The 14,684-nt window shown below is 44.7% G+C and overlaps 1 protein-coding gene across 3 annotated transcripts; it reads left to right on the top strand.

The window, feature by feature from the left end:
• The first annotated feature begins 7,554 nt into the window (after positions 1-7,554).
• On the top strand, positions 7,555-13,164 carry LOC135401766 (uncharacterized). 3 transcript variants are annotated; one of them, XM_064634339.1, is made up of 4 exons: positions 7,555-7,714; positions 7,825-7,887; positions 8,986-9,565; positions 11,417-13,164. In XM_064634339.1, the coding sequence occupies exons 3-4, from the start codon at positions 9,032-9,034 to the stop codon at positions 12,359-12,361; spliced, it is 1,479 nt and encodes a 492-aa protein (XP_064490409.1). In that variant the 5' UTR covers positions 7,555-7,714; positions 7,825-7,887; positions 8,986-9,031; the 3' UTR covers positions 12,362-13,164. The 3 variants fall into 3 exon arrangements, with proteins under 3 accessions (XP_064490409.1, XP_064490410.1, XP_064490408.1); XM_064634340.1 differs by having other exon boundaries at positions 7,561-7,639; positions 7,835-7,887; XM_064634338.1 differs by lacking the exons at positions 7,555-7,714; positions 7,825-7,887 and adding an exon at positions 7,900-8,010.
• Positions 13,165-14,684: the final 1,520 nt, after the last annotated feature.

The raw sequence follows: 14,684 nt of genomic DNA, 5'->3' as shown, positions 1-14,684 counted from the left end.
GAAACCCACAGAAAAAGCTGTATGCCTTGCCAAGTGCGAACAACCCGAGACCATGCATTTGAATATTTGAAAGTGCCGCCGTCTGCCAAACTACCCTGCGTTGCATATTTTTGGCCGCTGGCACGTTGCCAGCACGTGCACGTTCTTCCTGCTTGCACCCTTGCACTGCTTGCACCACTGATCTCTATGGGTGCGTTTTCTTAGAGCGAATTCGGGTGGTCATTTCGTAGCAAAACGGCCGAGCGCTCGGAAATCGCTAGGTCGGCGACCGAGCTGGATCACGTGACCGTTGCCACCCGAACATGATTGCTAGTAGCGTCCTCGATAAACTGCACCGGTGCGCACCGGTGCGACCTGGTGCGGCTTGCCATCCTCGATAAACTGCACTGGTGCGCACTGAACGTCCTCGATTAAAGGAATGCACCCATTCAGTGCAGCACTGAGTTGCCCCGAACCCACACCGAGAAAATCGGCCGAGCGCCAGAGTGCAATCCCAAGAAGCATCGCGATTGCAGGAAGCAGGAGGAAGGCGGAAGCGGCAAGTAGCCAGGTGTAGCCGGGCAAGTAGCAGCAGACAGTCATCGTCAGCATGGCATTCGATCGGTGCCGCTCGCCAGGTGCCTCTCGCTACGGGTCACGCAGCCTACGAGCCACAACGAGCACAGATCTCTAGGTGGCGCATGCTAGTATCCATCAGATCAACCAGTGCAGTGCAGTTTCATGTTCGATAATGCCTCCGCCCAGGGCACCGCCAGTGTAGAGCACCACGCACCACTGTGGTTTCGGGGCAATTCCGGAGCAAGTTTATCGAGGACGCTATAGGAATCAAGCGGTTTTAGGTACTTGCATCACGCTAGGGGCGTCGCAGTCGCAAATGTTCGAGTTCTGGGGAGACTCTTTTCGGCTGTAGTTCGAGTCACGGGCTCCGCCTCTCGGCGAACGTCATATGTCACGTGAGAAAGTCGCTTCTGCCCGCGCGCCGGCCGCTGGGGATTCTTCTTGCTGCAGAGAGATGGGGAATATGCACATGTGCTCGTAGTTTTATAAGGTATTATGTAGCGGTTCGCTACATTGAGTGCATTCAGGTGGTTCTTCATCTCGAGCGAAACTGAGAAGTGTCTGAAGTTTCACCGCTACCCCACCTTTCCCCTCGTTTTTTTTTTCTTTTTTCAATTGGTCTAATAAATATACCCCCTTTCCCCCGCTTCCCCGGGCCAAAGCCGTAATACACGGCACTGGCACTGCCCTGGCCAAAATAGGGAAGCCGATCGGCGACAGCGCTGGGTATATGGCACATCAAAATAATTCATACGGCTAGGAAACTTTTGTTCGTTTGTTAACATATCATTCCAGATTGCAACAAGAAGAGTAACTCGTTCACTAGTCCTTTCTTCGCAGCTAAGAAGGTGGGGGGGGGGGGGGGGGGGGTGGATATATTTATTAAACGAAAGAAAAAAAGGGGGAGGAAACGCAAGATTAGTGTTTGCCGAACGGAAACACAAGTGCCTGCTGCTGAACTTCGGAAAAGTTTGCGATCAACAACTACAAATCACAAGGGGACTGTTCTGAACTCCCTGAACTTTCGTCTTCTGCAGCATAATACAATTTAGACTAACTTTGCGACAGGTGTGAGCAAGCAGTTGTACCTGTGATGTGTGATTCAAATGTGTGCTCAAATCGCTGGAAACATAAAATAATATAAAATAGCAAAAGAATAGACTGAGAGCAATATACATATGATTAATGTACTATTCCATTTAATGAAAGAGTTGCTCTGTATATCTCGAAATTCGGAAGCATGTACAACAACAACAATAAATTATAGAGAAGTTATGATGACATGGGATGTTTACCACTGGTAGCCAAAGGACCTGACGCTACTTTACAGAGGTTAATATGAGAGGAAACACAAAGTTCGCACAAAAGTTCCACATAGCTATGATAATCTGTACTATATTGTGAAGTAAAATAAACGCGAAAATCACCGTGCATCGAATACATAATCCTGAATTCGAGAAGCCGTAACGGTTAACACGCGTCAGACAGCGGTACACAACGGCGTAAACAATATTTCATGACGCGTTTGGAAGTGCTGACTGTTTCAACGGAACATTTAACGGAATGTTTATCCTGTTCTCAGTCTGACGGGCTGCGTACATATATAACCGCTCATAATACCTTTTTTTGAAGCTCTCGCCAAAAAATCGCATAATTTGCCCAACTTGCAAGCAGTTTTGCCACCGGGCACATACCAAAAGAGTCTCCCCGAGTTCTGTCGTCTGCTAAACGACGTGATTTCAACATGCGGGCCAACATTGCAGTGCGGATGTGACGACACCGGATACAGTTGAGCAATCTGCTGCTCGATCGTTTCGAGACCTGGCAAAAAAAGTGCTAGCTAGCAAATTCCGAGCGCTCGGAAAGCGCCACGCGAGATTTGCTTAATTTTGACCAAGCGAACATGACTGCTCGAGATCTGGCAAAAAAAGTTGCTCCGAAATGACCGGGAGACTCTTTTCGGCTGTAGTTCGACCACTTGGATCGCGCATGGGAGAGGGGCTCATGGGGGAGAGGCGTGCCTTCGGGCCGCCATGTTGGTGGGCCCTAAATGTGTGCCCACCCGAAAACAATGGGAGGCAACAGAGATTGTGAGTATTTATTGCGCTGCTAGCATTGATCGTTGTTTGTCATCACACAATTTTGTAAGGTGCCAGTATACTGATGTATCCTAACAGTGTTTCACAGGTGTCCTGCCGTTCGATTCTTAATTACATTATGTTTTGCATTCCGAAACTAGACCGTCACTGCAGTGCAGCGCTGGGGATTGTACTACAGCACGTTTCCCAGCCAATATTTCAATAAGAAACGACTTGAGGTTAACAACAACCATGTATATAATATCCCGTACTGCGTTCTGAACAAAAATTGTTCCATAAAGAACGGTCCGGGAAAAGATATACTCACATGGCAGAAAGAGATCGTTCTGTAGAATCACAGCGGTCGTTTTAGCCGTGTATGCGTTTAGTATGATTTATATCAAGCATCGCCTTAGAAAGAGTCTTTTAGTAAACGACAGCGGTGCTTTGCCCCGCAAATATGGACACACCGAAGCAGCGCAAATAATTACTTCACTCAATTAGATCACACTTGTTAGGACAGTTAATCAGGTAGTGATGCAAGCTTAATCAATGAAGTTACTTAGAAAGTGGTAACACCTCCTTGAGACACAGGACTTATCTCTTTTTGAAGTACAGCCCTTCTGTGTTTGTTTGCTTCTTCCTTTATTTGTTCTGATTATTTGCAGGCGCGGTTGTGCCAAACTGAATGTCCTTCTCCAGCACTCACATGCTTTTGTTGAATACAACTGCAGCGTGAGAAAAGCTGCTTGGGGACGGGGTCCTGCTATCCAGTGCTGACTTTGTCATGCTTGTTATGTGGAGCATGTTCTAAAAAATGCAGCTCCACGTATGGTCTTCAAATTGCAACAGGACTATTTGGAGCTTGGAACAGTTGTCATTTTGGCCCTCGTGTACCCAGTCTGTGAAACGCAAACAAAAAAAGTCTAACACGATATGCTTTTGTAATGAAGATCACTGATGATGAGTAAAGAGAATATACGAGTTCAAGTTTATTCAATATTTTATATAATTCATTATATTATTCAACATTTTATGTCAAGTTTATGCAACATCAAGTTTATTCTTGCACTTATGCGTTTCAGGGTACAATGAACGTGCAGGGAGGTCCCAATAGACTACATTTATTGTTTTGTGACCTTGCTACAATGGCAATATATATTTTAGGAATGATAATGGTCAGGTACGCTCTCTAAATCTGTAGCACTCAATTTTAGGTTGGAATGAGCAATGAATAGCAACTTCCCTCCAGATATTTTCTCATATATGCTAAATTTTAAATTTAATGTGATTGAATATGTGATAATATAATAATAATATACAGTCAAACTCCTTTACAACGAAACTCAGGGGACAGCAAAAAAAAAAATTTGCAGTAAAGGTATTTTCGTTAAAAAGGATGCCCATTATTGGACCTATAGGGCTCCAGCGGGACCGCAAAAAAATTTGCTGTAGTGGTATTTTCGTTAAAAAGGTGTTCGCTATAAAGGAGTTTGACTGTATAAGAATATAATATGTGACAAATGAATGTGATCAACAGTAGATGTAAACAACATGAGTAGCCAGAGAAGTGCATTCTCAATAAATAATTTTCTTCTTATAGCGTATGTGCATGCCTATTAACTGAAACAATTATCACAGTTCCCTGACAAGTTTTAATTTCTGAGAGTGTACTGTAGAGGCTGCTTAGATCTACAACACTTCACACAAGGTATTCTATACTGTGAATGCCTTTAAAAATCCCATGTGACACATATGCCTTTACTTTCTGGAGGTGCAGTGGTAGTCAAAGTTTGTGGGCATTACGCAGGTTCTGCACCCATTTCTTGAGTATGTCGAGGCAGCTGTGAAGTAACCTGCATTGATGATGATTATTCCAATTTTTATGGTGCATCGACAACAAAGGAAATAATACATCAGAACATTGGTTTGGGTGCAACCAGTTAAAAATGAATATGTTGTTTAATAAATGCATTGGACAAATGTTAAAACATCAGTTTAAAACATGGTTTACAATCCCTGTATCTTCTAAAAATTAAAAACTATTCTAAAAAGAATATGGGGACCTCTTCTAAAAAGAATTATAATCTCTAACTATTATATTGCTGGGTGAAGGAGCCTAAAGTGTAAGGTGTGTTTCTGATGTGAACATGTAAGAAAATATGCAAAACTGAGAGAGGCTAACCACAGTGCGTGCACTGAGGTTGTTCCTTCCTGTAAAGTAGAAACCAGTGGATGAGGAACGTGATACTTACCTGTACACCCAGCCGTATCACACTGCACAGATTATTCACTGAGTAGCCTGACGAAACCTGTATTGAGAGACCACTTTTGCCTTAAAAACTGCTACAAATAGCACGACACGCTACAAATTATTACTATCGTAACAAGCTGACGATACAGCTCAGACACAAAGGCGTTATTCAAGTCGCGCCACACCACCGTTACGTAAGATTTTTTGTCACAAATCAAATCAAGGCACAAAACAATACCAATACATGAAAAAAGGTGACAATCGTGGTCTCATTATGACGCAATACCGAACTTGTGCGTGAGGGTAATTCAAGGAAATGAATGTGGCACTTGCTTCCGCAGAGAACACCGTGTACCATGCTAGCAATGCATGCAAAAAAGCGCTCGAGTGCTCACACATATATTGATGACAACACTACCTGTGTAGTGTAACGTGTTCTTTCATATGCACTCAAACTGTATTTGCCGCCGGGTAAAATGCAAGTGTGCTCGATTGAACGTCGGAAGAGCGATCAACCAACCTGCATCCAGTGCTCGTTTTGGGCAGTCAACTAAATATACAGAATGGACGCCTATTTATTCCTCGATAAAGAGTGACTCACCTGTACAAATTTAGGCCCTGTAACCTTACCAGTACGGTTGGTACGACCGTAATTGCAAGAAGTTGCCATGATCGCTGCGGCGACTGTTGTGGGTATAGTAAGATGGCGGCCGGTTTCTTCACGCTCGCGCTCCCTATCCGCGATCCATTCCTAGCAATCATGTTCGGGTGGCAACGGTCACGTGATCCAGCTCGGTCGCCGATCTAGCAATAGATCATTTTAGAAAAGCAAGCGTCACCTGTGGTACGCAAGGGCTCATGGGAACTTAGAGCGCCTTCAAGCATTACGATACGGCCAGAGGCGGAGGCAGAAGAAGAACAACAACATTCCCGTTGTGCGCAGCCACAGCGTCAGCCGATATGAACCATATCCGAAGCAGACGACGGAGCAGTGTCCCTCAAAGTTCCCATGCTGCCTTGCGCCACGCGCTTGATGGCGCGCGCATCTTTTTAAAATCGTCCATTTCCGAGCGCTCGGCCGTTTTGCTACGAAGTGACCACCCGAACCCGAATTCGCTCAGACGACAGCGATAGCTCCAATTGGCGATGAAAGTCACTGAAAAGGTTAGCCAGCTGTAGGGATCGAACCCACATCTTCTGGTTCGCAGCTGGCTAACCTTTTCAGTGACTTTCATCTTTCATCGTTGATTTCTTAGGCAATTTGAGGCTTTGTTTGTGTCTGTCCCTTCTATGTGTTCCAGCCTCAGAACATCAGTTTCTCTCTTGTCCAATTGGCTCCAATGAAAACGCGTAGAATGATGAAGATAAGCAACCTCAGAATGAAACATCTGTGGAACGTCCACCGCTTGTACCGAAATAGTAAGGTAAGCTGAAGTACAAACGTATTGTAGAAGTTGAGAAAGCAATAACTGGGACGATGAGAAGCGCCACCGCTACCTTCCAAAAATGCGGCGCAAGGAAGGGGTGCGCATGACATGGTCGTTATAAGTCCTCCTCAGGTAACCGAGGATGCGGCTGTAGAGTATGTACGTACGTACGTACCACTGCACCAATCTACAACGTTGCAAGCTCATTGGCCCAGACTGTGTGCGCGCTCCGATTGGTCGACAACGTTTTGAAATCGTATTTTGTACGCGCGCATGTGTGTGCAGCGTCCCGGCGGCCGTTTCAGCATAGTTTCGAAATAGCTCGCATCGGTCGGCACGGCGTCCGTCCTCTTGTGTTCCATGTTTCGGTGATGTCAATCGGCATGACAGAGAACATGTCCATATTGCTGCTTGTGTAGGCGCCTGGTTGATCCGTTACAAAGGAAATTGTGAAGCTGCTATGCCGAAAGATGATGATCCAGCCACTCTGAGTGTCATATCCATTCTACTGCATCCATGCAGATGCTATTCGGAAGCAGATATGAGTTGAGTGCTTATACCTGAACAAGAAAGATAGGGATCAGAAGCGTGAAAACCAAAAATTCTACCTGCCAAAATGCTGCGTAGATGCCACAGGTGCGGCGCTATGTTATGCTAAGCGGCAAAATAGAATAGGAACTGACTTACCTGGCATCTAGTGAGTAGCGGAAAAACACAGTATTCGTCCTTCTTGAAGCGTTGTCGCACCAAGCAAGCGAAGCAGACCTGCCTTCGACTTATCTGCCACTCAGTTGACTTGCAGAAGTATCCATGAGGCACCGAGTTTTTCAGAGTCGGTATCGACAACATGTTAGGGAAGGACACTAAAAACCATCCAAAGCGGTACCGGCGTAGATGCTTTGCTTGCGTCCCTGCTGCACCCAACACATTTCGAAACTTTGCGGCGAGTTGCTGGAGTTGGAGTTGCTCCGGGCTCCGGCACCGCCGACAGCCCGACACGGTCGCCGGCTTGAGCGCGCCAAGGAAAGTTCATAACTTCAAACCAACGAATGAGCGCTCGCATACCGGGGGAGCGGCCTCAGGAACCAATGGGGTCGTGACGGTTGAGAACTCGCGCTTCGACGTAAAAATTCTGACGTTTCATGACCCGAAAAGCTCGCAGCGCCTCACTTTAGTCCGCAAGTGAACTCGCGAGTTTCATTCCCTTGACGTGGCAGTGGCAGCGCCACCGCTCGGCGTCTACATGCAGCGGCTTCACGAAAAGCTGCCCGTTCGCCCTACGCCCTACTCGGTCTTCTAAGTTACTCTAATGGTAACCATAGGTAACCATAAAACGATGAAAGATGAAAGTCACTGAAAAGGTTACTGACTGTCATTGAAAAAAAGTCACTGAAAAGGTTAGGTTTCATCTTTCATCGTTAATTTCTTAGGCAAATTGAGGCTTTGTATGTATTCGTCCCTTCTATGTTGTTCCAGCCTCAGAACATCAGTTCTTTCTTGTTCATAGGTAACCATAGTTTGGCGGCTTTTAGGAGGCGGTTTGGTCTTTGGTGTCTGTACATGGTACATGGTGAGCTATAGTTTCTGTTTCGCGGTTGGGCACTCAGATGCTGCTTTGTTTAGTGCAGTCAGTAGTGCGCGCTTTTTGTAAAGACGAGTGTCATGTTTGAAGAACACTGAATCACTTCTAACCGTGAGTATTTCCAAAGCGACGGATCCAAGTGACATTGTCTTGGGAAGAATCCCCAAAATGCGAGACACCGGCGTACGTCTGACACCCTGCTCGAGCCATGCAACGCCTCTCTACATAACAAAGACATTCACTGAAACATGATGTATTTCCTACAGCGGTTTTAGTAACTGTGCTCAGGAAAACGACATAAATGACAGGATCGGACTGCCCACAGCCCTCGATCCTGCAGCCTCGTTTTAACGAAGTTCGTTTCAGATGCTCTTTTAGTCTCCCTTGCCTCAGAAGACGTTCTATGCAATACGGCGACGTCGTTATGTTTTTGCTAAAACCATTATTGACAGTGGCGTTTTTGGGGCATGCATATGACTTTACGGCATCTACTTTCGGTTTGCTAATTAAGCTTTCTCTTCTAGGAAGGCCTAGCGTCAAATTATGGTTAACGGAAACACGGGGAACAGGGTTGGGCCTGAGAACACTTCCTGAAAAAAATAATAATAATAATAAAGGAAAAAGAAAAGAAAAACTGAAAATCAATATTTCAAGGCCTTTCCATAAATTTGGAGCCACCCTTACCCTTGAATCCTGATAGTATTTCTTCACGATAATTGTAATTTACGAATTCATAAATATCCATACACAACATTTAGCGAAGAACGCCACAGCTTGAAGTATCCCCTCCATCTGCTTCCTAGTCACAAAATGTTGCATGCAATACAAATGATCTTCACATAATTACATCCTTCGAATATATTTCCTTTACTAATTTTTGGGGCACATTCCATTCCGTTTAGCACTTTCAGGATTGCTTTAGACATTGTTTCATTTATTGTAACTATAACTTAGTTACCTTGCAAGTAAGTTGTAAATGTACTTACCGTTGCCTTTCGAATTGCTTATTTCATGCAACTTGCATACCCGAAATTCATTTGCCAAGTAATTGAGTTAGTCACAAATTTGGTCGATTTTTCCACACAGGTTCCGTCCCCTTCTTGCATTCCAGCAGGGGCTGAAGAATTCCAACATGAGCTCCTTAGGCAGCATTACTGGTTATGATGATCCTGAACTGGAGGACCTCATAGACAAGCAAGATATTGTCATCCTGCAACCAAAAGATGGTTGGATTGCCCCATATCCAGTTCCTGATGAATGGAATTGGAATGGCAAGACACTTGACCTGTCCAGAGAGACATTCAGCTCATCATCAGACATTCTTAAAACGTTTGACTTTCCAACAGCGACGTTTGCAGGATGCCCTTCCCTAGAAGCAAAGTCATCACGTGATTTCACAAATGCTGTCAAGACGGTTTGCAAGGGATGTACAAAGGTCACCGTGGTGCACAACAGAGATTTGGTGGTGACTTTACTGAATACGTTTCGGTGCGTAGTAGAACTGGTGTTGCCGCACAATTTAAGATTGCAAAATCCTCTAACGGAGACCAAACTCACAAGCAATCATTCGCTGAAGGTCCTTAAAGGGGACATGTGCGGCATTGGAAGTAACCACTTGTTGATGGATCAAGCGACTATACTGAGCCTTATTAATCAATGTCCACAGGTGAGTGGAAGCAATCTAAAAGCCAGTTTACGGAACACAGCACTGGCGTATTTCTTCATCGGAGCGGCCCCCTGCTAGCAATCAGGAAGAGGTAAAATGGGGAACCAGCTATTCTATCTGTCTCTCAGTATGTATGTCCGCCCGCGCTTGCTACTAGCGTGTTGCTCCAATAGAGAAATGCAACACCCCTGTGTTCCGTAAACTTTTGTCCCAAGCTGTACCACTGCCTGTGAGTAGAGCCAGCAGTCTGCAAATGCAAATTTCAGCTAGTGTGTTTCACCCAGCAAACTGATTTTCTTGTGTCAGCCTTTTGTACAAGCCTTACAAAAGCCTCTGTGATTATGGTTGGAGTGGTGTCTTAGGGCCATAGGTAGAGGACAGCGCAGATACGATCGACAGTATCCACTCCCGCAAATGCAAGGCCTGCGACCACATCCGCAATACCGTACTTACGTGTAAGACACACATTTTTTACCCAAAAACAATATGTGGGGAAAAATTGGCACCCAACATTCACTCCCGTTTTATTCCAAGATACTGGCGGCGATCTCCCCAGAACCAAACATCACGATTCTCCCACATCAAATGGTCATCCAGCGTAGACGAAACACTCCTCGATGTCCATCGCATTTGACGGTGGTTTATCCAGATACCCAAAGCATGGAGGGATGTTGGATTTTTTTTTTTTTTTTTGAGGGGGGGGGGGGGGGCATTATTATACTTACATCATTACAGCGTAACATATCATTACCAACATGTACGTGTCTAAAGCTGAAATCGCAAGGGCACCCCTGTAGGTGTACAGAGGTGAAAAAGTTAGGGGGGTGTCACTGAATATTGGGGGGGGGGGGGGGGGGGCTTAGGCGAGGTGTGAGGAGGGGTCTGGATAAATCACTGGCATTCAATGTTCATCAATCACTCTGGCACCAGGCGCTCCATCTCGTTGACTGTGTGACACGAGCGGCTGCGGAAGCGAGATACGCTGGCTGGCACTGCCCAAGACAATCCGTTCGAGTTTGGGTGCGTTCAATACGTGTGTGTTCCAATATGCGAGTAAATACGGTACTTGTATCCGCATCTGCGCGGATATTGAGTGTATCCGTACATTCACGGTCACAGCATGTGTAGGGGAAAAAAAATACAAATATATCATGTTACAGACGTTTTTACTTTTCCGCATATGCAGACTCTCTCAAGAACATCACATTATCCGCAGTTGTCCAAACGTAGCGGTTAAAGAGCAATGTAAAGGATGGCACGCTCCGACACCATTCTCGATTTGCTGCGTGCTTACGGTTGTGGCTCCCCCTGGTGATGTTGGCAGAAGCACCGACACTTATATGCGGATGAAATGTGGATGTCCGTGTGCACAGCACAGGTGCAGTTTTATCCGCATTTTACCCTCACCTACTTCTATCCGCAAGCCAGGATGTCATGCAGATATCCACGCGGATTTGCAGATTTATAAATACGCACCCATGCACAGTTCTAGCCATAAGCTTCCAAAATTCATGGCAAAAAAAAAAAAAAAACTACCTTTCCTTGGCTAATTTTCACTTTCAACGAATAAAACGACTTTAATTAATGTGTGACATGGATGCAAAGTATCGTAGTGTGCGACAAAAACTTTGACAAGTATCGCCTAGGAGGTATCAAATTTTTGTCTGTATTACAGTGCATTTCAAACGCAACACTTTCTTGCCAAACACCCAGCATCTGCTATAAGTACATGTACAGGGCATCTGATACAGTTTTCTTGCACACTTCCTGCGAGTGTTGTTCAATTGTGCACAGTCACCAGTATGATGTCTCTCATATTGAGCTTGGTGTTTATATTGTTTCTTCATACAGTTGGAGCACCTGGATACAAACCTTGACGAATTGCTTGAGCTCGTGCCAGCCCTGTTCATCAGCTTGGGAAATCGGAAACCCTTCACAACCGCCCAGCTCAACAATTGCATTCTCGGTTCTTTCCGGCACCGAGTCACATTGGGCAACATCGTCGTCAACTCTGGTGCCAACTTTTACTGCCTAAATTTGATTTTATCATGTAGCAGACGGCGAAACAGGCTAGAGATTGTCACAGGCAGCACGGACGTCGTGGCAATGATCCCTTCTTTTGAGAATGTCACGAGTCTCTTCATACAATTCGTGCGGGGGAGATTTTCAGCCTGTCCATACAAGTCGTGTTTCCCAAAGGCCCTGAAAAAGTTTCGGCTTTCTGCACTCGAGCTGAGAATTTTCATCGATGTCAGGCTGTCAGAAATAGCTCAACACGGCAGTCAGTTGGAATCCCTATCGTTGATCGACTGCTGGATCGTCGATGAAAAACTAAAGCCAGGCACATTTGAGAAGCTGAAGGTTCTCGGGGTCGGAAACGAAATTGCTTTTAACGTGCTCGGTCGTGGCGGACTTTCAGAAGTAATGTTTTCGAGGTTGATTCAGCGTTGCTCAAGTTTAAACGAGTTGCACGTAAGCGGACAGGAACTCTGTTGCATTTTCTTAAAACGCAGCTTTAAGAAGTCAAACCTGGTAAACTTGAAAAAACTTGTGTTGTGGACCAAGCAATCTCTCGCAGGCTTGAAGGTGGGAGTGTCGGATCTCGAGGCTTTGAAGACAGATCTGGTTTCGTTGGAGTGTGTGATAACGGACAGCTTCGATATAAGACTGTTTTTCCAAGTGTATGCGCAAGACGTGAGGTTGAAATGGTTGAGCTGTACAAGGTGTGTGGCAGAGCTCGCCGCAGTTAATGGCACCGACCTCGTTACCAACAATTTCTTTGCTGATGTCGTGTGAGCGATATTGAGGTTGTTGCTGGTTTGTGCAGTTTTGTTAAGCTTATCAGACGGGGTTTCAGTAATAGGCTGTGAAAATGGCTGAAATAACTGTGGGGACATACAGTGGGAGCATCGTTTTTACTTCTTACTACTGTCAGAGAAAGGAGCATTTTTGGAGTGCATGAATATCTTCAAGGAATGTTACACTGGGATCTCAGCCTGGAAACATTGGGGCAAACACTCAAGTCTCTCATGCATGACGGTGAATCTGTCTTGAATACTTTTATCTTTTACATTTAGTCTCCATCACAGATGATGACAGTGAGAGTTTGTGATACATTTACATGTGTCAGTTTTAGCGAATACATGCGGTCTGAGCTTCAGTGAAAAATATGTTGTTGCTCTATGTGAGTCTTCCCATCAGATCTGTTTTCCCCCTTTGTTTTAGTAGAACCTCGCTTTCAGTTTAAACCTTTTCACATGCGACAGGATTCGAGAAAGACATCCGATTGCCTGTCCAAGTACCTTCAGTTACATATTTTTTGCCACATGTTAATGAAACTTTTAATATGGCTATTATATTTTTGTTGTTCCTATGTTTCATTTTCAGTTTGTGAACATTTTATAGTTAATTTCTTTAACCTAGTGTATGTATGATGCATCATATATCAATCATATCATATATCACATATCATGTACATTCGTACAGGGTGGTGTATGACACAGTGACCGATTTGATGAAACAAAATTTAGCCTGAAACCTGTGATAAAAATACATGTTGGTTGAACGTGAAGTTGACCAATAAATAGTGGATTTTAGAACCTTATTGTATTCTCATGTCTAGTGTCAAAAACTTGTATGCCTCAGGTACTTCCATAAATATTTTATCCAACTAATTTTGCTGAAGTATATTTTAGTTTCACAGAGGATACGTGAGATTTTATTGTGAACTTCCTCACTTATGAGGACATAACGGAACAAAATAAGAGTAATGTGCCATGTAGTTCAGGGAGGGGCACAGGATTTTTTTGCGGGGGACAAAAATGTGGGATTAGACAGTAGTAGAATACAGTGGCGGATCCACGGGGGGTGGGTGGGGCAGTCGCCCCCAAAACATCAACTTCCCTCTCTCCCTTCCCCCACTACGCGCCCGGACAAAGAAACCGCCCCTGGTAGAGTGTCTGGTACATCTCCGGAGTACAATATTCTTACAAAAGTATTCCTTTCTTGTCGGTTTGCATGCATCAGCAAAACAAAAAATACTGTGTCTCTTTTTGATATGATCCTAAAATCATATGAAACCTTGAAATCAACAAAGCTTGAAATAACAGATTAGGTGCTTCTGTTGCTTGGCTCCTCGCACTGTTCTGTTCTGCAATTTGCACCAGCCGCAACAGGAAAAGTTTTCCAAGTATCGACGTTTGGTGACAGCACAAAGGTGCACAATACAAAAGTAAGTGAACGGGTTCGATTAAGAAAATGCACCGGTCGTGACACCATTGGTGAAAAGTGATGAGACAGAACTGAGTATGATCACCATAATCATAGCAAATTTGGAACATCAAGTAACACCTCATGTGTCATGAATGTCACTAGTGGTATGGGCAGTGGAGGTTGAACTTAAATGAGAAGTATGCAAAGTACGTAATCTCCGGAGAAGCAAAGCAGCTTCACGCCACAAGAAAGCGCTTTCCAGTCACTTGCGTCAGGGAAGCTGTTCTTAGGTATCACGCACAGCCATGTCCTCCATGTGTGACTACAGAGTATTGGCTGACCTTTACTATTACAGCTGTCCTCACAAAAAGTGTAAGGTGCAGTGCTTTTCAAAATACCAAGCCAAAAGCAGAAACAACAGTTAGAGCCCGTGAACCCGATTCACTCAACTGAAAGCACGCGGTGTGTTTATATATGTCCGTGACATGTGGTTCAGAAATTGAACTTCCGCTGGTGCGCAGCGGAGGTGGTGCAACATTTTTGTCAACTTTTATAACTCATTCTTCGCTCCCGCGGCACTTTTTCCAATCGAATAGTCGAGGTCAGGGTGTCGAACCGAAACGTTTTTCGTTCCGGTTTTCGTTCCGGTTACATCATAAACGATCCGGTACCGGTTCTGCTCCGGAGCAAAAAAATAACGGTTCATACCGGTTTTTAACCGGTTCCGCTTCTGCTGGGAATATTTATCCCCACAAAAAAAAATCAATGTTACAAAATGTAAACCCGTTTATTCCGCATACATGGTATTTAATATTAATAGACAGCTGTGAAATTGGTAGCTCCTGGTTCCTGTAGGTTACTGTCTGTTCAAATAAGCTTTCTCCTTACTTGAAGCACATGCTACAAA

The sequence above is a fragment of the Ornithodoros turicata genome, chromosome 7 (genome assembly GCF_037126465.1).
Source record: "Ornithodoros turicata isolate Travis chromosome 7, ASM3712646v1, whole genome shotgun sequence".
Taxonomy (NCBI): domain Eukaryota; kingdom Metazoa; phylum Arthropoda; class Arachnida; order Ixodida; family Argasidae; genus Ornithodoros; species Ornithodoros turicata.
This window is presented reverse-complemented; position numbering and strand designations above follow the sequence as displayed.

What these genes read in the sequence shown, in the direction of transcription:
- LOC135401766 (XM_064634339.1), top strand. Translation starts at nt 9,032, where the DNA reads ATGAGCTCCTTAGGCAGCATTACTGGTTATGATGATCCTGAACTGGAG. An exon ending in TTATTAATCAATGTCCACAG is followed by an intron (nt 9,566 to 11,416) that starts GTGAGTGGAAGC and finishes TTCTTCATACAG; the next exon opens with TTGGAGCACCTGGATACAAA.